This window comes from Papaver somniferum, chromosome 3, assembly GCF_003573695.1.
Source record: "Papaver somniferum cultivar HN1 chromosome 3, ASM357369v1, whole genome shotgun sequence".
Lineage (NCBI taxonomy): Eukaryota > Viridiplantae > Streptophyta > Magnoliopsida > Ranunculales > Papaveraceae > Papaver > Papaver somniferum.
Window position 1 is genome coordinate 159,148,636 of NC_039360.1, and position 25,442 is coordinate 159,174,077.

The 25,442-nt window shown below is 35.1% G+C and overlaps 1 protein-coding gene across 2 annotated transcripts; it reads left to right on the top strand.

The window, feature by feature from the left end:
- Nucleotides 1-1,138: 1,138 nt before the first annotated feature.
- On the top strand, nucleotides 1,139-5,129 carry LOC113361751 (dynamin-related protein 5A-like). Of its 2 annotated transcripts, XM_026604887.1 has the most exons (7): nucleotides 1,139-1,181; nucleotides 1,330-1,462; nucleotides 1,558-1,727; nucleotides 2,558-2,647; nucleotides 4,143-4,262; nucleotides 4,402-4,549; nucleotides 4,821-5,129. In XM_026604887.1, coding segments are annotated over exons 3-7 (387 nt in total). In that variant the 5' UTR covers nucleotides 1,139-1,181; nucleotides 1,330-1,462; nucleotides 1,558-1,700; the 3' UTR covers nucleotides 4,823-5,129. The 2 variants fall into 2 exon arrangements, with proteins under 2 accessions (XP_026460672.1, XP_026460671.1); XM_026604886.1 differs by lacking the exon at nucleotides 1,139-1,181 and having other exon boundaries at nucleotides 1,323-1,462.
- Nucleotides 5,130-25,442: the final 20,313 nt, after the last annotated feature.

The window sequence follows — 25,442 nt, forward strand, 5'->3', positions numbered from 1 at the left end:
CACTGGGTTTTAATCATTTTTCGATTATTGGTTGATTTCAGGTTTGATTTCTCAATTTGGTGCGATTATTAGGGATTGATTTTGCAAACTTCACAGGTACAAAATTTGAGTTTTAATTTATTTTTTTTTGTTGATTTGGTTTATTCTCTTCGTTGGTTTTAAGCTTTTTTCGATTATTGGTTGATTTCAGGTTGATTCTCAATTTGGTGCGGTTATTAGGGTTTGATTTTACAAATTTCATCAGGTACAAAATTTGAGTTTTTATTTTTTTTCTTTTCTTTCAACTTGATTTTCTTTTTGGTTGGCTGTCTCATTGGTTTTAACCATTATTTGTATTTGTTTGATTTCGGGTATTTATTGTTTGATTTCAGTCAGACAACTTAAGTTATAGGAACATCTTCATCAGGTAAAATTTTATCTGATTTTGGTATTTGGGTGATGTTAGTTGTTTCATGATACTGAAGTTGAGGTTTGTTTGTTTAGATTTAGTCTACTGATCATGTATTAGGGTCTAGGTGATGAAGTAATATGTTTAATTTTAACTGATTTTGTCTCAATTCATGTGAAAGTTACTGGTTTGGTGATGTTAATGTACAAGCACGTTCTGTTTTCTTCGAAGTAATTTTGTTTTGGTTGATGTCAAATGTAACGGGATTTCTGTTTTAAACAACTGATAGTTATAAATGAATACTTCAGTGGTTGTACAATATTAGTATTTGATTACGTATGATGTTATTCTTAGTTCCAATATGACTTAGAATGATGATTTTTAATCCAAGTTGACTAGGTTTTTGTATTACTTTGTTAATCTTTCAAAGTAATTTTCTTGTAGACAAGTATGATTGAGGAGAGGTCGGTTTGCAAAGAACGGACTGATCAGTACCAGATTGTATGCCAACAAGTTAATGGTTGGTTCTCTGGAAGAGGTGATCAACCATTTTGCATCTTTCAACTGAGAAAGTTGAGAATGCATAGACCCAGGCAGAGGCTTTAGAAGAAGCTCTAGACATTGATGACTTGGAAGCGGATAAGAGGCCTGAAGACTTGATGCTGAGCTATATTGGTGGAGAGAAGGGAAAGGATATATCTAACCGCGAGCTTGTTACTCTGTGGTTAGAGGCCTACAGAATGGTTATATCGAAATTCTCTGTAACAACACTAAACTAGAAGCATTCTACGCGGTAAGCCATCTGATATTTTATATTAGGTTTACCTCCTTTCAAACCGCTTTTTAATCTCTTAGGCATTTTTTGATTTTTCAGTCTTGATGAGTTTGAGTGTAATATTTCTCCTATTGTATGAATTACGACTGCACACCGAGTCTTCCAGTTTTGTAAGAAGCACAAGAGAACAACTGAATTCTGTAGGCTTTGCGACATAATCAGAAACCATCTTGCAAATCTTAACAAAATACAAGGGACCAGAAAGACATACCTGACTAATTGAGATTGAACTTTGGCAGGTATGTGGAGAATAATTAGTTCCATAGTCCAAGTATTTGCGTGGAAAAAACTACCTCGGTTCTCTATCTGAATTTTGTTATCTGATCTTGTGCAGGAAGCTTTTCGTTTTGTGTAAGACATTCATGGTTTGATGTGTATGGTAAAGAAAACTCCCAAGCCATAAGTGATGGTCATTTATTATGGCAAGCTGACGGAGATGTTCCGGGTTTCGAACTATCAACTTTATAATGCATATGCATGGTCCAAACTGTTCTCACGACAAAGGTAAATAAGACACACATGTTCCACCTTGTTCTAGTATTCATAGTGTTAATGGTGGGTTTTTTGTTGGCCACCTTGTTCCAAACTGTGATTGGTCACTTTGGTTCTGTTGGGGTCTGTTGATATTACTGAGCTTTGTCAGATATTTATGGTTTGCAAGTGACTTTGCAGGGTATAGATTTTATAAACCTTGTTGATGTATATATGGTGTGAATCATGGGATTCCATCTAATAAACTCCAAAATGTGGAAAGAACCTGAGTGGATTAGTAGTATGTTGGGGGACCACCTGTATAGAGTTTGGTTCTGCAGCTGTTGGGGGTGTCCTCGTGTTAGCTTTGGTATCTTTGATCCTTAATTCATCTTTGATCTGACTTTGTAATATATTTTTACAGGGTACTGCAGGAGTTGCCATAGCTAGTGTTTTGGGAGTCTATATATGCTTATAACAGAGCACAAGTATACTTTCAACAAAGAATGTTTGTCTGTTGGTTTAATATCTGTAATCAAATGCTCTTTCTTGCCTAAGTGCATTCGGTTTTGGTTTTAGGGATGGGTCACGATTCTTGAGTTTTGGTTCGTAAAAGTAGGAAGCAGGCACAACAGTATTACATATTATACAAAGTACTGATACATCCTTGATGTGTGGTTTTCTTGTCATTACTTTTGTGTTGTTAGAACCGTCTTTTGACAAGAACATGCATCTTGGTATTGTTGCTCAAATTGGGTTATAGTAGTCAGGGGTTGATGCTAAAATTGGGTTTTTAATTGATCATGTTAAGCCTTCGTTTGGAATTGTTGGCGATGTAACCTGTGTGCTTTTGTGGTTTACAGTGGACAAAAACAATGGAGGCTATGGATATGTTTCAGCTGCTCAAGATCCTAACATGTATCCTAACCAAGGCTATGTCGGTCCTGGATATGGTAACATGTATTCTGCCAACTATTGGGTCTATATTTATACTGCCACATGATATCTTATAAATGCATTTTTTTTATATATAAATTGGAATTAATTAGTTTATGGGATTCATGTATAATCAACGACTAGAAGACTAGAATTTGAGAATGATATCGTGCCAGATTGAACGTGGTATGGCTAGCTAGTCCAAACTGGTAGCTAGGATTATCTTTTAAATTTTTATATGGTAGATTGATTAGTCCTATTTTGGCAAACTACTGCAATGATATTCAAGTGGTATAGGGTAGGAGTATCGTAGCTTGTGGATTGGTTCCTTGTTTGTCTTTAAAATGCGGAATACTGCGAATGTCTCCATAGAATATGATGGCTGTTACGGCTTGGGATGGATGGTTTTTATTTCAAATACAAAATAAATTCCATTGGGTACTGATGATAAGCTAGGAATTCTTCATGTTAAATGGGTTGTCCCCCAAATTTATTTAAAATGTCAGAGTGTCTCTTTTGATTGTGTATACTCTATTTAACTTGTAAATCTCGTGGTCTAGATTTAGACCATCCTCATCTTAACGTACATTTTTAATATCAGGGGTTTGTTATATGTGACCTAGGTTGCAATTTATAAAGATTGGCAATGCGAAAACTCGTGAACTGTCTATTTTGTTTGTATTACAATAAATGCCTTTTGCCAATGATATTTGTACGCTCTTATACTGCTCTGATGGTTTTCAGTAGTAGACACTAGATGCATTTTTGTGTTCGTACTATCGGTTCTCATCTGTTCACTCATCTAGAGTTCAGAAGCACTATGATCCTAGGTGTCATGATGAGCTTGGACTAAACTTCTGTGCTAAACTATTTATGTGGCAAAGACTTGCATAAAATGATTTTTGTCTTGTTAATGACATATTTTTAACTTCCAAGGAAAGGGTTGGTCCGTGTACGGTGATGTATATGGGTGGAGTTACATCTTACAGTGGGTTGATTATTGAATGATCTCGTGGATACAAATTTCTTGTTTTCATTTGTAACTATTGATTTTCTTAAACATGCTACACATGGGTTGTATATTCAAGTAGTACTTGATTGATGTTTATTTTCCCTTTTAGCTAAGGTAGTAACAGCTTACTTTGAACTCATCATTTCCAATTTCTTGTTTTTCGTTTCTATGAAATTTGGTATAACATAGAATGTACAAAAGGCCTAGAAAGAGATTTTTCCTTTAATTTGAGGACCTTTTTATTAGACAATGGTTTGGTCACTAATAAAGAGATTTTTCCTTTAATTTGATTTCATTCTCCTTTACCCTGCAGCCCAAATTGTTTAATTTTTGCAATTTTACATGTATTATCATTCACGTTTGTTGTGGAACAGAGCAGAGGGACAATCAGATGATTTTTTTTTCTCATGTTGTCTGGCTGTTCCTAAAATTATACTTGGTTATCTATGAGCTTTGGTTTATTTCATACTCAAACTGATGCATAATGGTCGATTTTGCAGCACTTGGGAACTGTAATCAAGTCTCGCATCCCAGGCCTCCAGTCGATAATTAATAAAAGTATTGCTGAACTAGAGGCGGAATTGAGTCGTTTTGGCAAGCCTGTTGCTTTTGATGGTGGAGTAAGTCTACCTTAAATCTCAGTCTTCAATTCAGAGCCTATTGTCTTTAGAATTCAATATGCACTTATGAGAAAACATGCACTCAGTTATGGAGATTTGTCGTCTTTTGGCCTAATCCACTACTTGTGGTTTTTTGCAGGGTAAACTGTACCTGATTATGGAGATTTGTCATCTTTATGATGGAATTTACAAAGAACATCTTGACGGCATATATGTAGCTGGTAGATTGGAATGTAGCTGGTGTTACTTTCTGGTAGATTGGAATGTAGCTGCCCCTGCCCACACATGTGAGTTGAAAACAAAACTTGAACCTCCTTTTGTGATTTGATTTTGAGTTTTATCTGTTGCCTTATTCTATCTGTTCCCCTGTGATGTCGTTACTTACAAAAAATAAAAACACATGAGTTTCCAAAGGATTCAACCCATTTCTTTGTATCTGCCTTCGATTTCCCTGTCAGCTACAGATATTAATTTTGACTAATGAGCCAACTGTTGTTTACATGATCTTTATACCTTGAACATTACATTTATGGTATTGGTGGTTGGTGTATGTTGCAGGAACGACGTTCTTTGTCGTATGTGAACCAGGGACACAACACATGGATGCTCTACTTGATATCATTTATGAAGTATTGGCTAAGTTCATCTTCATCGGAGGAGCTAATCGTTTTGTTGTTTAACATGTTTTTTTTTATCTTATTGTCTATTAGCATCTTTTTGTTAGAACTTACTAGCTAGCTAGTTTGGACATGTATTGTCTTGAACCAAAATTTCATATTTTTTGTGTAATTATAAACCCAATGGATAAAATGAATGAATGTGGAATTCTCAAGTTTGAGTTTGAATTTGAATTTCAGTTTGGGTTCCATTTGACTTGACTTTGAGTTCCATTTGACTTGACTTTGACTTCCATTTGCTTTGACTTTGACTTGACTTTCACTTTCATTTGACTTGACTTGACTTTGAATTGAGTTCAATTTGACTTGACTTGACTTTGATGCAGTCAGATTATTTCAGATTTAGCCATTCAGGTATTTCAGCAAATCTGAATCTAGATTTTTCTTTTATATTATAATTTAAATCTAAGACCCATGGTTAAGGGTCTGTACATCGTTATCCTTAAAATTGGTCGTTATTTTGAGACCCATGGCTTAGGGTCAGAGATCCCAACAGAGACGGTTAAAAGTAGTCGTATAACACGTATATATGACTTGTCCTGATTGTCGCAGAACTTCTATTTTCCACTAGTGATTCCTCGCATTTCTCTGGATCTTGAAGTATTTTCTGATGATGAGCCTGAACATGCTGCCAAAGGATCAATTCCTACTATTAATGAATTTCCACCTATTGACGAGGATACCAAAACCGACGAGGATCATGAAAAAAGTTCCCGCGAGCATACCGGAATCGAAGAGGATCATAAAGATGATGATCACGAGGACGCATGATCCTTTTGAACTTTGCTAATGTTGTAACCTTATCTTTTACTTTGGTTGAACGTTCCCAATCTTGGGGTGCAGACTATTTGCTAATGTTTTGTTAATTAATGATCTTCTTTTTTCTTTTAATAACTCCTCCATTCTATAACTCAAATAAAGAAGGAGGCCAACAGAATGTCGATCGAATTCAATTGCACACCGCGTTAACAAAATACCTTGTGCATTACATCTGTTTAATTTCTCGTTGTATCTATAAAAGCTCACACCCGAGTACTCTCTCCATTCTAGAAAAATAATACTCGTATTTCTTTTTTGACTCGGCTAAATAGAGATTATAGTAATCACAAAGGAAAACTCTGCTAAAACACAAAAGCCAAAGAAATATACAACAATAGAGAGAATCTAGAAGTCTCAAGACGATAAACAAAATAGAAAGAGGTAATTACGGAGGATTAAAAAATTTTCAATCTCGAATTTAAATGACATCATGTATTACAGTATCAGAGAAACAACTAAGCGATTTTCCCCATAAATTTTTTTTTATTTTTTCATCAATAATAACATCTTGAGGAGAATGGTCTTTGTGCTCAGAAAATGATACATCCGTTTTTCTAATTTTACCTTAAAATTTATTTGTGAAATAAAATCATCAATATGATATGTTATTCACTTAGACTCTTCATTTTTCTAAGAAAAACTTAATAAGTGTTGTTAGTGATATCGTACTCCCTTTGTCCTTATTTTTTTTTGGCAAAATAAGATTTTGTGAAAAATTAAAAGAACTCAAATTACTCCGCATACACCATCAATCTTCCAAATTGCTTGTTTAATATACTAGTGTTCACATCCTAATTTTTTTCTCTTTCTTGATAATTAAAAAAAATTTAGTGGAACATTTCGTTGTAAACTTTTGCTAATTTTTCTTTTCATTTAAAAGGTAAACTAGGAAGGATCGATAAAGTAATTGAACTGATCATAATTTTAGACGCACTAACCTTCATGAGCTAACAACTGCTAAAATCAGGTTAAGACACAAATGAACTAATTGTCCACCAAAAGGGTTTTCCTTCTGTAATAAGTGTTCCGTTGATAAGTTTGACAAGATAATTTATTCACGTGTCAGGAAAAATGTAAAAAATCACAGATAAAAAAAGCAAATAATCTTACATCTGATATGGATTAATTGTAAACTAAATTCAAGTAAAAAACTAGTGTGATATAATATTTATATGATATCTATATTGTAGATTTTTTTTCTAATACATGTAACAAAATTAAGTGCAGTTGAGATTGTTGGGTACCTAATATTGTCTGTGGGGCAGGATCCTATGATATTGGTAGAAAAACATTATCTTAAGTTCTTCATTAGGTGTTTGGCATCACATCATATACTCGGACGCTGATGTAAACTGTAGCATCGTACGCCACTCATATATCATATTTTCCACCCCACGTTTTAATTATCCGAAATAACCTACTTTCCACGATGGTTAACCTGTTACCTATAGGCAGTTCGTACTTTTTTGACACAAATGGAGGGAAGAAAAAACAGGATGACACCTTCCTCCCGTTTCCTTCCGTTAAAATCTACATGCTTTCTCCTTTCTCATATATCATATAAGATACAATGCTGCAACATTTTTACAGTTGTTTGCCATTTTGGGAGAGAAATGATTTATTGAAGGATAGTGGTGAATGTCTCCCTCTCTCTACAGCTATCTCTCATTTGTTTTTTGCAGATGACATTCTCATATTTGGTCAAGCTGATATGCAACATGTTAATGAAATTTTGAAGCTTTTGCAGAATTTTGGTACTTTATCTGGTCAAATGCTAAACTTTGATAAGTCTTGTGTTTATTTTAGCCATAATCTAAACCCTGAATATTATGAATTTTTTGCTGGATCTCTTCAAATGTCTATTGATACCGATTCTGAGAAATATTTAGGTGCACCTTTATTGCTAGGACACTCTAAGTTGAAATCTTTTGATCCTATTGTGCAATCTTTTGAGGCTAGACTTAAAAATTATGTGAGTATCACCTTAAATCAATCTGGTAGGTCTACTTTGATAAAATCTGTTTTGAATTCTTTGCAAACTTATCAAATGGCTTTCTTTAAAATTCCTACAACTTTACTTAGTAAACTTGATTCTCTTCAGCTTAATTTTTGGTGTGGTCATAAGACAGGTAAAGGCATCAAATTTGTAGCTTGGGATAATATTAATCAAGCAAAAGAGTTAGGAGGCTTAGGATTTAAAGATCTTGAAACTTTTAATACTGCTCTCATTTGCAAGTTAGTTTGGAAAATTTTCACAGATGATGGGGAATTATGGGTGCAAATTTTGAGTGCTAAATATTTTAAAGATTGTAGCATTCTTCATTTAGAAAAGCTCAATGAAAACTATTCCTGGATTTGGAGGGGCATTTATAAATGTAACGATATAATAAAAGATAACAGTTTTTGGGCTATTGGGTGTGGTACCAGAACTAAAATTTGTTGGTCTTGATCATCCACCTATTCCTGCTGAAGGTCTAGTGAACACTGTTTCATATACTTATGTTTCTGATCTTTTTATAGAGTATACTAGATTCTGGAACGTTCACTTAATCTATTAACTATCTGACAAAGATTGTGCTTAAAAATTATTAATATGTCTGTGCCTGCTACTGGTAAGGATAATCATATTTGGTTGCCTGATAGAAAGGGTCAATTCAGTGTTAAAAGTGTCTACAATGTGTTGAATAAAGGAACTAACATTACTGCAGGTTCCATTACAATCCCAACTCAGGTTGGAAATCTCTCTGGAAAGTTCAAACCCCTCATAAAGTAAAACTTTTTGCTTGGAAATGCATTAGGAATATTATTCCTACTAGAGACAAGCTTTCTAGCTATAAGACTGGCATTGAAACTCATTGTAGCTTATATAACCATGTAGTTGAATCTTGTGATCATCTCTTTCTAGATTGTCCTTATGCAATATCTGTTTGGTTAGCAGAAATGTGAGCACAGTTTTAAGACAGCATGGCTCCTTTAGGAACTGGGTTATCTCTTGGTTCCCAGTAGGTGCTCAGCTATTTTTTGGCTCTGTTATTACAAGGGATGGTAGAAACAACACTCTTATGGTTACTTCATGGATGATTTGGAAAGATAGATGCACTAAAAAAATTCAGAATAAGAATCCCAACAGGGATATTTCAGTTGCAGGGATTAATAATCTCACTGTTTTGAATACTCATAGTTCAAACAGTCACAATGTTCACTCACAGGTTCAAAGATGGAGGCCCCCTGATCCTAGATTTTTAAAAATCAATTTATATGCTTCATTTATGCATTTTAATTCTCAAACAGGCATTGGACTAATTGTTAGGGATTTTGCAGGTACCTGCATTGGAGTTCAAGGGAAGTACTTTGATGGAGGAATGAAGAAAGGTATAAAAGTGGAGGAACTAGAGTGTGTAGATATGATAGCAGCTGTTACTTTTGCAATAAATTGAAACTATAATAAAGCAGTTTTTGAGAGTGATAGTGAGGTAGTAGTTAAGTCAATCAATGAGCAAACATCTTATGTTCATTCGATGAATAATCATTTTATCTTAGACAATAAATATCTGTTAGGAAAATTAGATGAGTGGAAATGTATCTCTGTTAAAAGAGATGCAAATGGTGTTGCTGATAAGCTAGATAAGAAAGCTATAACATCTAAGTCATCTTTTACATATCAATCTGTTCTTCCTCATGATGTAAAAGAGTGAATTGATATGGACTACAATGTAAACTCTTAACTCTATTAATAAACTACGGTTTGCATAAAAAAGAAAAAACTTAAGTGATTTAAGAGATTAAGAGAGAACAATATAGGTTGTCAGTTGGCAAGTGAAATCAGCTTAACCCTGCTATATCTCTTCCAAATGTCACAAGTATACGAAGTTGTCAACCATAGACTCTTGTGGTTATAGGGAAACAAAAATATACTCTCAAAACCTTATAAATGTGGAAAAAGTTATGATTTAGAAACCACTATGGACTTAGCTACATTTGGTCATGTATTACGAAAATATTTCCTCTGAGCTCCAAAAAGTTGCGAAAGTGAGAAAGAAAATGCATTATTTTCTTGACATCCCAGAAATCCTTAGTCAGGGTTAACGTTCAAATGCAAAAGATAATATTCGATAGAGTAATTCTAGAATCACCAGGGTTGAAATCGCGTGAAATCTATCCACAGGCACAAACAATATGGGAACCACGATGGGTAAAAAACACTTTCCTATTTTTCTCAAGGTGGGCCCGGGGACAAGAACTTTTTCTGTAATGCCCCAATATTCGGCAGTGGTTGGACGAATAGAATATAAGTAATGACTTGTCCTTTGCTAACACCGAGGCCTTTTCAGCACAATTGGTTCCAGAGTTGGCAGAAAACTCTGAAGTTAAGCGTACTCGGGCGGGAGTAATCCAAGAATTGGTGACCATCCGGGAAGTTTCTGCTGGATTACCGCAAGGATGCCTGTTGAAAACCCCACACTGCCGGAACCACAGTGGCTAAATGGGGACAATATCGGTGAAGGGACGAGTCATTACAAATGGTATCAGAGCCGACGACGGATTACCTGCCGAGGGTGGGAAGGTACGCTGGATGGGGTTGGTCCAGGTGCTTCTCATGAGGGGCACGAAACGTCGGAAATCTGGGCTTGCGAATATATTTTGGAGCCGAGGAAGGCTCCAATTTAAGGTGGTGTTATTGTAATACCCCGATATTCTGCAGTGGTTGGCCGAATGGAGTATAAGTAATGACTTGTCCTTTCCTATCACCGAGGCCTTTTCAGCATAGTTGGCTCTAGATTTGGCAGAAAACTCTACAGTTAATCATGCTCGGGAGGAGCAATCCAAGGATGAGTGACCATCCGGGAATTTTCTGCTGGATTACCGCAGCGATGCCCATTGAAAACCTCGCACTGTCGGATAACCGAAGTGGGGACAATATCGGTGAAGGGATGAGTCATTACATTTTCTTACCCTAGGCACCTTAATTAGGTTAAGGTTTAAACGCAAATTGATATTCGATAAAATAATTCTAGAATCACCAGGGTTGAAATCACGTGAAATTTATCGATAAATACAATCAATGTGTGATTTATGGTGCGTGAAAACCACTACCCTATTTTTCTCCTAGGTAGGCCCGGGGGTTTTCCGTGTCGATAGATTTCACGAAATTTTATTCCGATATCTAACATTACTTCACTTGATATTTCCTTATTTACGCTTGATGTGATTTGTAGATAGTGGTAAAAGTGGTTCGATTCTCAGACTTGTGAAGGATATCAATTAGACTTAAATCCTAATATTAAAATAGAAAACTCACTAAAAATTATAGCAAATTCAATCAAAGATGATATAAATACTAAAAGAAACACTGAGGCTAAGATTCCACTATTTTCCAAGTTCAAAGTGATTAAACCAATACTTATATTTATGCAATTTTCTTGTTTGATTTGATTCTAAAATATTGCAACAAGTAGATTTTCAAAAGTAATAATTGTAAATACCAAGTATGAAGCATCAAAAGTCTTAAAACTGAGCATACTCCATCAAAATAGATCACAATCACTCAAATAAAAATCATATAATTATTGCAAATAAAAAGATAAAATAGAATATACCACTTTTTGTTGGAAAAATAACTTCCTCTATTGCCTCAGCAATGGGGTTTAGCTCCTCATATTAATCATGATCTCAAAATATGTGTTTGTTGCTCAAAAGATGATTCAAAGAGTGAAAGGTAATAACACAGACTGTTTGCAACATTGTATTGGTATTGCAAAATAGCTGTTACAATGGAACTGTTACAGAAAAACTGTTGCTTTGTCGTTGATTTAAGATTGCCCTGAAATAAGACTGCCCTGAACAGCTTAATGTCTTCAGCTGTTAAACAGCGACACGTTTCTGCGACTGTCTGTCGAGGGTCAATGTTTTTCAGCCGTTCTTCTTCTTCAACAGCAGCAGCAGCAGAAACAGAGTTTGGTAAAGCTCTGATTTCTTCTTATCTGGCTCTCCTTAGGTTCCCAAACTCTCGACACCCCTTCTATATGACCCAAGACATCTATTTATATCAAAAATACCGACTAAATCTCTCCCAAATCTTCCAAAATATTTTTCCTTCTCTTCACGGCCAAGTTGCGATAATTTCTTGTTTTAGGATTTCTACGCGTTTTTGATCTTTCCTTTTTATTCTAAATTGTTCCTTAGATAGATACAAATCTTTGGGAAGGTTTACAGCGTTTTAATCACTCTAAAATTCCCTAAAACAGGTCACACACGTGACTTTCCATATTTTCTTGTTGTGAGAAAAATTCGTCGTTTGAGCCCATTCTAATCGATTTAAACACCCATATAAGATTCCTAGACCCATAAGGAGTCTATCCTATGAAAATCAGAGGTTTAATCGACCTCAAACTCCTCCAAATCACGATCACCAAAACTGTTCTTTAACGGCACTATTTTCCCACCAATTTTCTGGTTTTCGAATGTTGAAGATGGTTGCCCCTTATCCAGAGTAGGGGTGCGATTAGCAGATGCCTGGAAACTGGATTCCCCTTAGTAATTAGGTTACCCCTTATCGAAAGTGAGAGTCTGAATAGCAAATGTCCTCCGGGTGCTTTCCGACAACTTTTCGAGCCAATTTTTTCCAAAAATGTTTATTAGCCAAAAATACCTACAAATAAATAAAATACCATAATAAGTACAAAAATGAGCCATAACAATATATAGAATCGAGACAAATCGGACACAAAAATATGTCTATCAACGCTCATGTAGAGCGAGACAAATCTCTCACACTGGTTGCTCTAATAAGACTTTGCTTAGTGTCGTCTTTTTCCTACAAATGTTTCCCTTATAGCCACCTGTCTATACTCTACACCTAAGAATAATTTTATCTATTTAAGAATGACTGGTCTCACACCAAAGTTGTGGGCAACTAATGGCTTGGTAAAACATTATTGGGAGAGATCTTTTAAGGATATATGGCATTTTCGGCTCTAATAGACACAAAATTGATAAATTACCAGTATAAGAAAAACTAGCTGTATCTATTTGCATGGCATGGCCCATGACATAGTAATGTAGGTACTTTGAATATGTGACTACACCAAAGCTTTTGGAGTACAAATCATGAATTGATGCATCTTGTTAGCTAGTTCATTCATTCAATCCATCTTGTTGTTTGTTGATCCATCAATTTCAATTGAGCCTTTTTGGAATCTAAGTGTTACTTAACTTTCATTACAGAATATACATATACGGATAATTTACTATCTTTAAATCAGAAAATGAGCAGAGAATTGAGCTGGCCTGCAGGCAATTTCACGCATGCACACACTGCCAAAAAAATAACATCGATTAGTGGTCAAGAATCAACTTTTCTAGTCAGTCCATTTTTGAAACAAAATTTATTTCGTTTCTGATATATATAAAGAGAAAGAAAAGAGGAGTAAAGGAGAAGCACAAGGTCTAAATATGGTGGGGGTACTGCTGTTGCTGAGCTGCGTTCTACCAAGCAACTAGGGCACCAATTTCAATCTCCCATGGGCATTAAACGTTCTGGGTGTATATTCATTAAATAATTTGCATTTGTAATTTAATTTTTTTTCCTTTTTGAATTTTTTGCACTTGAAATTTTTTCTTCCATAGTAATTTTTTATATATTAACTTGTGGAGAAAATTTTCGGGGCAGAAGCTAGTTAAAAAAACGATATGATTTTCACATCCAATTTAACATCATATTTTCGAAAGTATTTCACAAAAGATAACTTTTTTTTTGAAGGTACATTTTCAATTTTCAAACTGAAAAATTAATATAATTATAACGGTGATAAATAGTTTTACTAGTAGTCCGAGTAACACGGAAAATTAAACTACTGATTTTAAAGGTACAAACCAATTTCTATTCACGTTTATTGTTGTTGCATTTTGAGCATGGTCCTATATGTTTATAACCTCGTCATTAATATATAATTACTGATTAAATATTACTTATTTTGTTTAAATATTGATTCGAAAGAAGATAAATTTTTCGTAACAATCAAATGTATTATATTTTTGTTCAATTTTGTAAAATAATTGATCACTTTTGTTTGCTCTTAATAAATATGAGAGTCGGTTTTCTAGCAAACAAGACGAAACCGAGGGTCAGTTTCCTGGAAAACCGGCCCCGCATACATAGTTAACTCAACTTATTCCCATATTTACTTTTTCATGGAACAATTTTGGTAAAACTACACAAAACTTGATAAAAATTAAAAATAGACAAAAACAAACACATTCTAAGTTTTTTCTTCTCAAAATCCTTTCTTTTTTTTCTTCTTTAGTTTTGTTGTTTCCACTATCGCCATTGCCCCCCTTCTGAGCCTCCTCTTCTTTTCCGCTCAACCAAAAGTTAGGGTTTTTGTTGCAATGCCAGTTCCTTTTCAGAACACAATTTCTTATTTAGAACAACTGTTTTATTTATGACAACCTATAGTTTGGTTACGTACTTTCTTTAATTAGTTTTACTTGTTGTGCAAGAAAGTTTAGTTATAAATACTTAGAACTCGAGTTTGTTTAAGCATTCAATCAATATACATTTTTCAATCTTTTTATTATTTTGAGGTTGCTTACCCCAAATCAAAAGGGTTATTTGCTTGATTTTGTCTAAGTTTTGTGTTACTTATCTCTTAGTTAGGTTTAGAACCCTAACATCTGGAACCATAGCAGGTTCGGTTATTCTCAAAAATCAACAAAAAAAAAAAATTCTTCTTCGCTTCCGCTGTTCATCGTGACAATCACTGAAGAGGTAAACAAGATCACCACCACTATGAATACTTTAAACAAGACAGTTAATAAGTTCATGGAGGTTATTGCTGATACTCATGAAGAGGAAACAAACTCTACGACAACAACTATGAATGCCATGTTTACTAAGCTACGGGATTCTAGTAATACCAATATGGCTTTATTATTGGACGCTCATAAGAAAGACATGGCTGCACTGATACAAGCAAACAAGCAAGACACAAAAACGCTTGCTGACACTATTGCCAGAAATATGACTTCCATTCTCCTGGCACGTTTTCCTCTAAAAACTCCACCTGGTTTTGGAGCTTCTACTAGAAATACTAACAATGGAAACAATGGCGCGTATGGTCACACTGCTGGTTTTAACCTTGACAATACTTCTCCTCTTCGAGCAACACTCATCAACTTGAAGTTTCTTACTTTTGATGGCACTGATCCAACAGGATCGATTTTTCAAGCTGATCAATACTTCAGTCTCCATAATATTGGTGAAGCTTACAAAATATCCATTGTTACTGCTCACTTTAAAGGAGTCGATAATGCTTGGTATAGATGGGTTCAAGGAAAGGTAATGGCTCCTACTTGGTTGCACTTATTTTCTCTTATTTGTGATCGTTCTGCAGATAAAAAGTTTGTCAATCCACGTATGGCTTTATCTACAATGTCTCAAACTGGTTCAGTACGTGAACACATTGCAGAATTTGAAAAAATTCTGAATTTTGTTACTGATTTACCTGAAGAACATATTATTGAACTCTTTATACGATCATTAAAAACTGAAATACGATATGTTGTTGAAGTACTTGAGCCACCAACTTTATATTTAGCTTTCACAAAAGCCACTAAACAGGAAGAGGTATTGCAATCAAATTCTTCTCCTTTCAAGACTTTTGCTCGTCCAACTCCATTCAGACAAGTGAAAAGGCGGGGAGTCTAACAACACCACCCAATATTTCGCTTAGCAATCTGTATGGACTAACTCCGATACGCTCTTTAGAGAATCAACTAAACAATCAGACTCAATCTAGATAAAAGTATATCAAGGAGTTAATATCTCTTCTCTTGATTTGATCTTTACTCAAGCTAATAACAAACAACGAGTATTTTTACCAAATATAAGGAATAACTTGGATGGTACCAAAGACCAATATCCAAGGATCAATAAATTTAAATCAACAACCAAAGGTCGGATATTCTAATTCTCTGGCTTCACAATCCCAATGAAGTCTTTCAGTTGTTTAACCGACAGGGTCTCGAGAATAAACCTACGGTTAAAGGAGAAACGACTTTAGCAAAACTAACTAGTAGCACACAGGAGGTTTGGGGATTAGTTTTATACAGATGCTAGAGTCCTCCTTATATAGTTTTCAAATCAGGGTTTGCAATCTAAGTTAGCTTAGTAACAAAGCATTCAATATTCACCGTTAGATGATCAACCTGATTTTTCCCAAGCTAATATCTTTCAACCATTAGATCGAAACTTAGCTTGTCACACACAAATGAAATGTATTTCATTTAGGTTTGAGTAACCGTACCTAAACGTGTACATTTGGTTGGTTCACAAATGGTTCACCAATGGTTATCCACATGAGTAACTCTCATATCAACCATATTCATCTTCTTCAATAACTAGCTACAATGACTTCAAAAGAACTAGTTCAAGAGTTGGTTAATTGCTTAGATCTTTATAATAGACACAATTAAAACAAAATCGGTTTCATTCACTTGAATCAATCATGAACAATATAGCCATGGTTTGCAAAGATTGCATTCTTTATTGATTTATTGTTTTTATTTCATGAGCTACCGATTTGAGATATAACCAACTTGGGTACGCGTACGGGTACGTGTACTCTAGCTTTACCGGAATTGGGTTTGTAAACCCATCAGAAATTTTCGGTTCGAAAATTTCCGAGGGTACGCATACGGGTAAGCATACCTAAGGTGATAGTTTTCCAGTTTGCAAAGTTCACAAAACTCAGCAGAAATTTTCGGTTAGAAAACTTCCGCCAGTACGCGTACGCGTACCCAGGCTATCTCTTTCGCCAATACGTATGCACGAATACACACACTTGGTTTCCGGCACATGGATTTATACACTAATATGTGAACACACTATATATGTTTATATCCATAGTTGGTTACGTATTCTCAACTCTACATTTCAATCATTGAAACATTCTTCTGTAATGTTATAATAATCGTTATTCACGACTATCGTCATCAAAGCTATTTTCAAGATCAAAACATCTTCATGACTTGCGTCACGGGATAAAGATGAACAATGTCTAAAGTGAAAGCTTTACCAACACGCATTTCGGGATAAAAGATAGACGAGTAAACTCGACTCGAAATATCAAATGTGTATGTATGAAAACTATCATACTTATACGACTTTGTCTCAAGAGTAGGAGATACAGTAGACATTTGAGTGATAGATAAGTTCAAGTCTCACATACCTTTTTGGTCGGATGAAGTTTCGCTGGTTCCTTGAGTAGTTCTTTCGTCTTTGCAAGATAATCGCCATGGAGTCTGGAGCTCAACTACACTAACATGTCCTAACCGAGACTTATCTATAAGTAGTCTAGAAATCAAGAAATATAGTTTTGACAACTAAACTTGACAAACATGCTTGAGATAGAAACGCATGCGAGTTCGACTGAGCAATGCTCTAATAACAAGTACTCAATTCAGCTAGTACACCAAATAAAAGAAATACCATTCCTCCTGGAGATAAAAGATTAACGTTAGAAGAACAACGTGCAAAACGAGATCAAGGTCTTTGTTTCAACTGTGATCAGTTTTACAAACCAGGTCATATATGTGAAAAACCTAAGTTACTTATTTTGGAAGGTGCTCCAGAAGACTTTGAAGAAGATGTTGAGCTCATTAATGAGATATCTGCAATTGATAATTCATGTCCAAAGGAACCTGACACTACTATCTCATTAAATTCTCTTGTGGGTTCTCTTTTTCCCAACACAATGAGAATTCAATGACATATTAAAAGGCTAAGTTATTACAACTCTCATCGATTCTGGATCCACCCATAATTTCTTACATCCAACAATTCCTAAGCGATTTGGTTTTGTTGATCAATCTGGTGGTACTTTTATCCGTGTAATGATGGGTAATGGTGGATTTATTGAGACTCAAGGATCATGTGCAAATATTCCAGTGAAGATACAACATTATAGCTTCTCTAGAGAATTTTATCTCTTACAAGTCAGTGGTTGTGATGCAGTTCTTGGGGTTCATTGGTTAAGAACTTTGGGAAATATTAGTTGGGATTTTTCAAAACTACATATGCGATTCAAATCTGCTGATTCTGATTATCTTCTTATTGGTAATAACTCTACTTCAATTATGTTGCTCGACAGTATCTCAACGTAGAAACTTATTCATCATAAACATCAAGGTATTATTCTATAATTGGTTTTTACTTCTGATTCTCTAGAAACTGCTTTTTCAGGTACCTACTGAAATCTCAGAACTTCTATCTAGTTTTTCTGATATTTTTTGCACTCCTACTTCGTTACCACCTTCAAGATTATACGATCACCATATTCCTCTACTGCCAAACACTACTCCTATTAATGTTAGACCATATCGATATCCTCACTTTCAAAAAGAGGAAATTAAGAAAATAGTGAAAGAACTTGAAACAGCAGGGTTCTTAAGACAAAGTTCTAGCCCTTATTCTTCCCCAGTATTGTTGGTACGTAAAAAAGATGGTACTTGGCGTATGTGTGTCGACTATCGAGCATTAAACAAGGTTACTGTGAAAGATAGATTTCCCATTCCTGTGGTTTATGAATTGATAGATGAGCTACATGGTAAAAAGGTTTTTTCGAAGGTGGATATGCGTTTTGGTTATCATCATATAAGAGTTTTTGACTCAGATATTGAAAAAACAACTTTCAGGACTCATGATGGCCATTACGAGTTTCTAGTCATGCCATTTGGTTTATCTAATGCACCTGCAACATTCCAGAGCTTAATGAATGATATATTTCGGGCTTATCTTCGCAAGTTTGTTCTTGTCTTTTTTGATGATATATTAATCTACAACAATTCCATGTCAGAACATATTCAACATTGACAGCTTGTTTTTCAACTACTCAGAACAAATAAGTTATTTCTCAAGGAATCTAAGTATGAATTTTCTAAGACATCAATAGGTTATCTGGGCACATTGTTTCAGCTGATGGGATTGCAGTAGAACCTGATAAAAATTTCAGCCATTACACATTGGCCAATTCCTTCTACAATTCAAGATCTCAGAGGATTCTTGGGTTTAGCAGGGTATTACCACAAATTTGTGCGTGACTATGGGAAAATTAGTGTTGCACTGACTAACCTCTTGAAGAAAGATTCTTTTACTTGGAATGATGAAGCTACACAAGATTTCAACAAGTTAAAATTGGCTTTAACTACTACTCATGTCTTAGCATTGCCAGATTTTTCTAAAGAATTTTATTTGGAATGTGATGCATCTGGAAATGGTTAAAGAGGAGTGCTAATGCAATCTAGTAAACCTATTGCATTTATAGCAAACCATTATCAGTAAAAAACTTGATTTTGTCCATATATGATAAGGAAATGTTAGTCGTTGTATCTTCAGTGCAAAAGTGGAGACCTTATTTTCTTGACCGTTACTTTAAAATTTACACATATCATAGATCTCAAATACTTCTTGGAGCAAAGATTATCTTCTATTGAGCAGCAAAGATGGTTATCTAAACTCATTGGCTATGACTATGAAATTATTTATCAGAGTGGATATTCAAACAAAGCTACAGATGCACTTTCCAGATTAGCTGATACTCATTTACTATCAATCACTGCTCCTGTGTTTGAAGGAATTAATGAAATCATAATTAAATGTCATAATGATGCTGAATTGGGTGATCTTATCAACAAACTTCAGCAGTCTACAACTAGGGAGTCAAAATATTCTTGTAATGATGGTATTCTTCGTTACAAAGGGCGTATTGTAGTAGATCCTTCCTCTACTTGGTGTACCAAATTGCTTCAGGAGTTCCATTCTTATCCTCTTGGTGGTCATTCTGGATTTCTACATACATTCAAACGCCTGCAACTCAATTTTCATTGGAAAGTATGTAACAAACCATCAAAGAATTTATTACTCAATGTGATATTTGCCAACGCAATAAGTCATAAGCTTTAGCTCCTCATGGACTTTTACAACCTCTACCCATACCTGAAGATGTTTGGTTGGATATTTCTATGGACTTTATTGATGGATTTCCCAATTCCAATAGAAAAAACTATGTCTTGGTTATTGTAGATCGTTTAACTAAGTATTCTCATTTTATACCATTGTCACATCCTTACTCTGTCAGCACCATTGCTGATGTTTTTGTGAAATAAGTGGTACGACTACATGGTATGCCCAAGACAATTATAAGCAATAGATATTCAATATTCATGAGAAATTTTTGGGAGGCTTTGTTTGCATTACAAAACACTCAGTTGTGTAGAAATTCAGCATATCACCCACAAACTGATGGGCAAACAGAAGTAACAAATAGAACATTGGAGTGTTATTTTTGCTGGAACTAAACCAAAATATTGGAACAAATGGCTTCCATGGGAAGAATGGTGGTACAATACAAGTCATCACTCATCCATAAAGATGAGTCCATTTGAAGCATTGTATAGTCGTTCTCCTCCAACAATCTCAGCTTATTTACCAGGCTCTACTACTGTTAATGATGTAGAACTCAATTTAAAAGCTAGAGATCATACTCTGAAACTTCTGAAATTCACTTAGCTGATGCTCAAACTCGAATGAAAATTTATGCAGATTCCCATCATACAGATAAAACCTTTGAAGTTAATTATTTTGTCTATCTTCGTATGCAACCTTATAGACAAACAACTGCAGCAAATCAGTCTTTTTCTAAGCTTTCACCAAAATTTTATGGTCCATTTCGAGTTTTAGAAAAATTGGACCTGTTGCTTATAAACTAGAGTTACCAGCTTCTAGTTGCATTCATCCAGTGTTTCATGTCTCTCAATTGAAACTTAAGTTGGGATCTGCTACAACTATTGAACCCATTTTTCCTTCTGCTATTGACTACGATAAATGGGAACCAGATCTTATTTTGGAGCGAAAGATGTACAAGAAAGGAACTTATGCTGGAACCAAATGGTTAGTTCAGTGGAAGAATCACTCAAAAGCATATGCCACTTGGGAGGATGCCGATAAACTTTTTGCTCGTTTCCCTGAATTTCAGGCTTGAGGACAAGCCATTCTTCAAACGCAGTGGGATGTTGCAATGCCAGTTTCTTCTCATAACATAATTTCTTATTTAGAACAACTGCTTTATTTATGACAACCTTTAGTTTGGTTACGTTCTTTCTTTAATTAGTTTTACTTGTTGTGCAAGCAAGTTTAGTTATAAATACTTAGAACTCGAGTTTGTTTAAGCATTCAATCAATATACAAATTCTCTTTTTCAATCTGTTTATTATTCTGAGGTTGCTTACCCCAAATCAAAAGGGTTATTTGCTTGATTTTGTCTAAGTTTTGTGTTACTTATCTCTTAGTTAGGTTTAGAACCCTAACAGTTTTCCATTCTCTCCATCTCCTTCTAGGGTTTCTTTCGATTTGGGGGATTTTTCTAGGGTTTACTAGTTAGAGATGGATTCTCTATCATTCCTTCATAGTTTCTCTATGTTAAGCTGTTGGTTCAGCCGCTTTGTTGATTAAGTCAGTTTCATATTTCAACACAGAAAACCCTAATCCGATCAAAGGGTTCACGGAAAACGCGATTTTGAATGCTGGGGGTTTGAATTTTTTTTTTTTAATGGTGGCGAGATTAGGGCAGGGTTAGATTTTTTTTGTGATTTTTGTTGAATGGCATTAGGAGATCTAATGGCATCTAGATTCTCACAATCATCTTCAGTAGCTTCTGTTTCTAATCATCTAGATGAGTTTTCTTCTCTTTCTATTAGTAACAAGCCTCTAACCCGGTGCATACGCACCGGATGCATAATATTGGAAGTCTATGTGTGCTCTGAAATCTTGTTTTCTGAAACGTAATTTTTAAGTAATATTAGAGATGGAAGCATGATGCTCTTCATTTACTTCATAAAATTTGAGAAAATAAAGACAGTCTCCTATGATCTTCATTAATATTAGCTTCTGCAACTGTTCAAAAACCAAGCAGAAAGGGAACCACCAACGTTGTGCCTCTTTTAACTTCCTTGTGCAATTAGTTGTGTATTGGATCAACGCCTATTGTTTTGAACACCAATAATAACAACTAAAATTTTATGTTTGAATGTTCTATTATCCTAAAAAAAATTGTTGTTAAGACAACTTCATCAAAAAATTCTAAAATCTAAGCATATTCAGCATTGATTTCTGAGCGAGAAGGCTAAAGAATTCACTCTACTGGCGTTAATATTTGCACTAACACGTTTTAACCGAAAAACACAATTTATATTATTCTGTCGTTGACCATTTTCAAAATCAAAACGTATAGTTTATCAAACTTATAAAAGAAACGTACCACACTTCGAGTTTGTCATTGAAACTCTGTGCAATCATATACAGTTGATGTTCTTTTTTAAGTTCTGTTGGAGTATTAGTATTCTTCCGGGAGCACTGCCACACACACAGAACCGCCTTGTTCCAGAGGAGACACCCTTAAAGTTTCTCTTTTCTTTCCTCCCTTTCTTTTCTTTGTAAATTCTTTCGAAGTTGGCCATTGTTTCCATGCTCGGTTTCTCCTCGTCCTGATCACAGTTTATAAGTCAAACCAAATCTTGTTAGTTATCTAAATAAATTAACTAACCTAAATTAACGTAACACAAACAGATTGCAAAAGGGAAGAAAGAACAAAAAAAGGTCTCTCCTAATAATAGCATCCTAAATTCTTTTTTCCTCTGTTACGATTCTTCAAAGTGGTAGAGCTAAGTTATTGATCTAAATTTCTAATACCAATTAAAATTTTATTAATAATCTAACATATATTTGACCCTCCTCTGTTACGGTTCTTTAAGTGCGGCGTAGTATTGGACCTTCCTCTACTAAAATATATTTGAATTCATTGTTGACTATATCTATATCGCATACATATTCTGTGACATAGTGAAGCAATATGCTTTGGTTTTTTTTTTGGGTTTTTAATCGTGGGTTAAATGCAATTTGAGTGGCTCAACGACATGATCTTTTCTAGCTGTTTGCCATTACTAATGGCAACATTTGAAACTGCGAATGTGTTATTGCCTACTTTTTTTTCCCTACAAAAGTTAATTGTGTGATTCTTGAATCATTTTTATTTTTAAGAAAAGTACTTGATCTTGGGTGATTCTTGAATTGCTCAGTAATAGTATTCTACTCTAGCATCACACCGTTACCATTGAATGAGACAGTTTGGAACCGACTTTGCTATTATTAGCCATGTACTTTTATGCTTTGGTTCCAGTTACAAATTTCAAAATTTAACCTAACTTCGTTTTTATGTCCACAAAATGGAAGATCAGGAGATGCTTTTTTCATTTGATCCGAACGAAACTGCTAATCCAAGGTAATCTATGGTGGCAGATAACTTAATGAGATTGTTCTTACTGGGGAGTGGGGAGGCTATGGAAGATGACGAAACCATAATGGGAAGAACATTTAACTCTGACGACGACGCATATGAATTTTATAACGCCTATGAAGGTGTTATATACCTGGAGATCTCATATATTTACTTTGAATATATATCGTAGTTATGATCATCAAGATTTTCTCCTTTTTTATCGATATTTCAAAACATATTTAAGGTGTTAAGAGCGTCCACAGTGGTACGATCATAACCAAAGATCAAAGACCAAAACAAACGATCAAATTTGAGTTTAGTCTGGTGTTTGACGTTACGGGTGAAAGACCAAATTTGATCGAGCGTACACTATATATTCGCCTGGTGTGGGGCGTGGGATATACGTCCGCTTGATTGGGGAGATTCTTAAAAAAAAAAAAAAAAAAAAGAAAGAAGTGGGGCGGAGGTATAAAGCCCGCCCCACAAAAATATTTTGGGAAACAAAGAATGGGGCGGGGGTATAATGCCCGCCCCATACAAAATTAAAAAATAAAATAAAAAATGGGGCGTAGACTTTAAGTACGCCCCATGTGAAGCGTAAACTTTACGTACGCCTGGTGTGGTGCGGGGACTTTACGTACGCCTGGTGTGGGACGTAGATTATATAACCGCCTGGTGGTGGGGCGTGAATTATATGACCGCTCAACTATATCTGGGTTTGGTCTTGATCGCCGACCAAATTTGGTCTGGGTTTTACTCTTTGATCAAATTTTGATCGATGGTCCAATCTCACTACGCCAGCCCATTCGACTAGAAATTTGCTCTTAGTCGTCCACTGCAGTTGCTCTTAAGGAGAAAAAATATAGGTCGTTAATAAGAATTTTAAAGAAAGGGAAAAATAGGAGTATCAAATCATAACATAATTTGGTTGGAATCTATCAAAAAATGGAAAGAAAAATGACAGCTTGTGATTGATCCCCCATGCCCCCTTCGGATTTTTCCCCCATCAAAATTTTTCTCCAAATGAGTTCACTCATCTACTTGTTTCTTTCTCTTTTGCAAACAGGTAAAGTCTGCAATTTACCATCCTACATCCATTGGCATCCTCCACCCTCTTTCTCCTTGCCATCTATTGGTCTTCCAAAGGCATCTAAGATCTTGGTACGCACATAGGAGAATTTGGCGCATCGATTCTAGATGTTACAGTGCGAGTCAAACAAAAGAAGTTATTGAAGGGAAAAGGTCACAAATTCATTTCAGATTGGTGTGTATTTTACAACTTTAATCATACCGTGGGTACTGCCTCCAATGGTTGTCTCCTACAGAGACTTTTGCATCTTTTTTTTTGGGTAATCTCTCCTCTCTCACAGTCCATATTTTTACTCGTTCTTGGTTTTGACCATCCCCAATCTCGTCGGCATCAAATATGATTTTCCAAACCAATCTTTGTAGCCATTTAGGTGAGATTTTTCAAACCTCTCTTTGTAGCCATTCAGGTAGTTGTCCGATTCATAACATGTTGTTCAAGTATTATGACACCCATATTTTTCTATGTACTATTGTCATCGAAAAATATTAGATCTTATTAGAGTTACTTGTCATACCAATCTGGAATCTCTCAACCTGTCTACTATTGTCATGTCAAACAATTTTGCAAGCATATTATTCTCATCATGAACATCTTGGTTACAGACTGAACGTCTAGATACATACTGGTCCTTCTCATGAACATCTCGGTTATAGACTGAATAACTTCTAGATACATAATGGAAATCCTTCTCATGAACATCTTGGTTATAGACTGAATAACTTCTAGACACATAACGGAAATCCTGATTGCCTCTTTCCGAATGAGCTCCTAACAATAGATTCTCGTCTTTAAAAAATTGAGTTGTTTTCTCAATATGATTGCAGTGAAGAACATAAAGCTCAATCTCAATAGATGGTGATGAATATTTCAAAAAGAGGTTCCCGTGAAGAGATTTCATTAAGGAAGATGAAGGTAAACCCATTATCTCTTATATTTATAGTGTCCGAAAAATAACCATAGGGGATGCGTCGTTTGGACTTTGGAGAACTCTGAAACAGAAATGCAACGTTTGAAATTAATTTATTAACAACTTAGGATTTCCTTGAGAAAGAAACCTTTGGAAGTACGATATATCTCTTGGGAAATTTAGTGTCGGTTAGGATAGCAACCTTTGAAATTAAGATGCATCTTTTGGGATGAGTTGACAATAATGACATGGAAAAATAGGATGACGTGGCTTAACCACAAATGAGAATGATTGTGATGACGTTATATGTTTCTTTTGGGGTCTCTTATTGTAAAGAAAGATAATCGTAGTGATGGC

Excerpts from the sequence above, each read along its gene's own strand:
- LOC113361751 (XM_026604887.1), top strand. The coding sequence starts at position 1,701 with ATGGTCCAAACTGTTCTCACGACAAAG. Across the intron at positions 1,728-2,557 it reads AAACTGTTCTCACGACAAAG|TGGACAAAAACAATGGAGGC; the intron begins GTAAATAAGACA and ends TGTGGTTTACAG. Across the intron at positions 4,263-4,401 it reads CTGTTGCTTTTGATGGTGGA|GGTAAACTGTACCTGATTAT; the intron begins GTAAGTCTACCT and ends GGTTTTTTGCAG.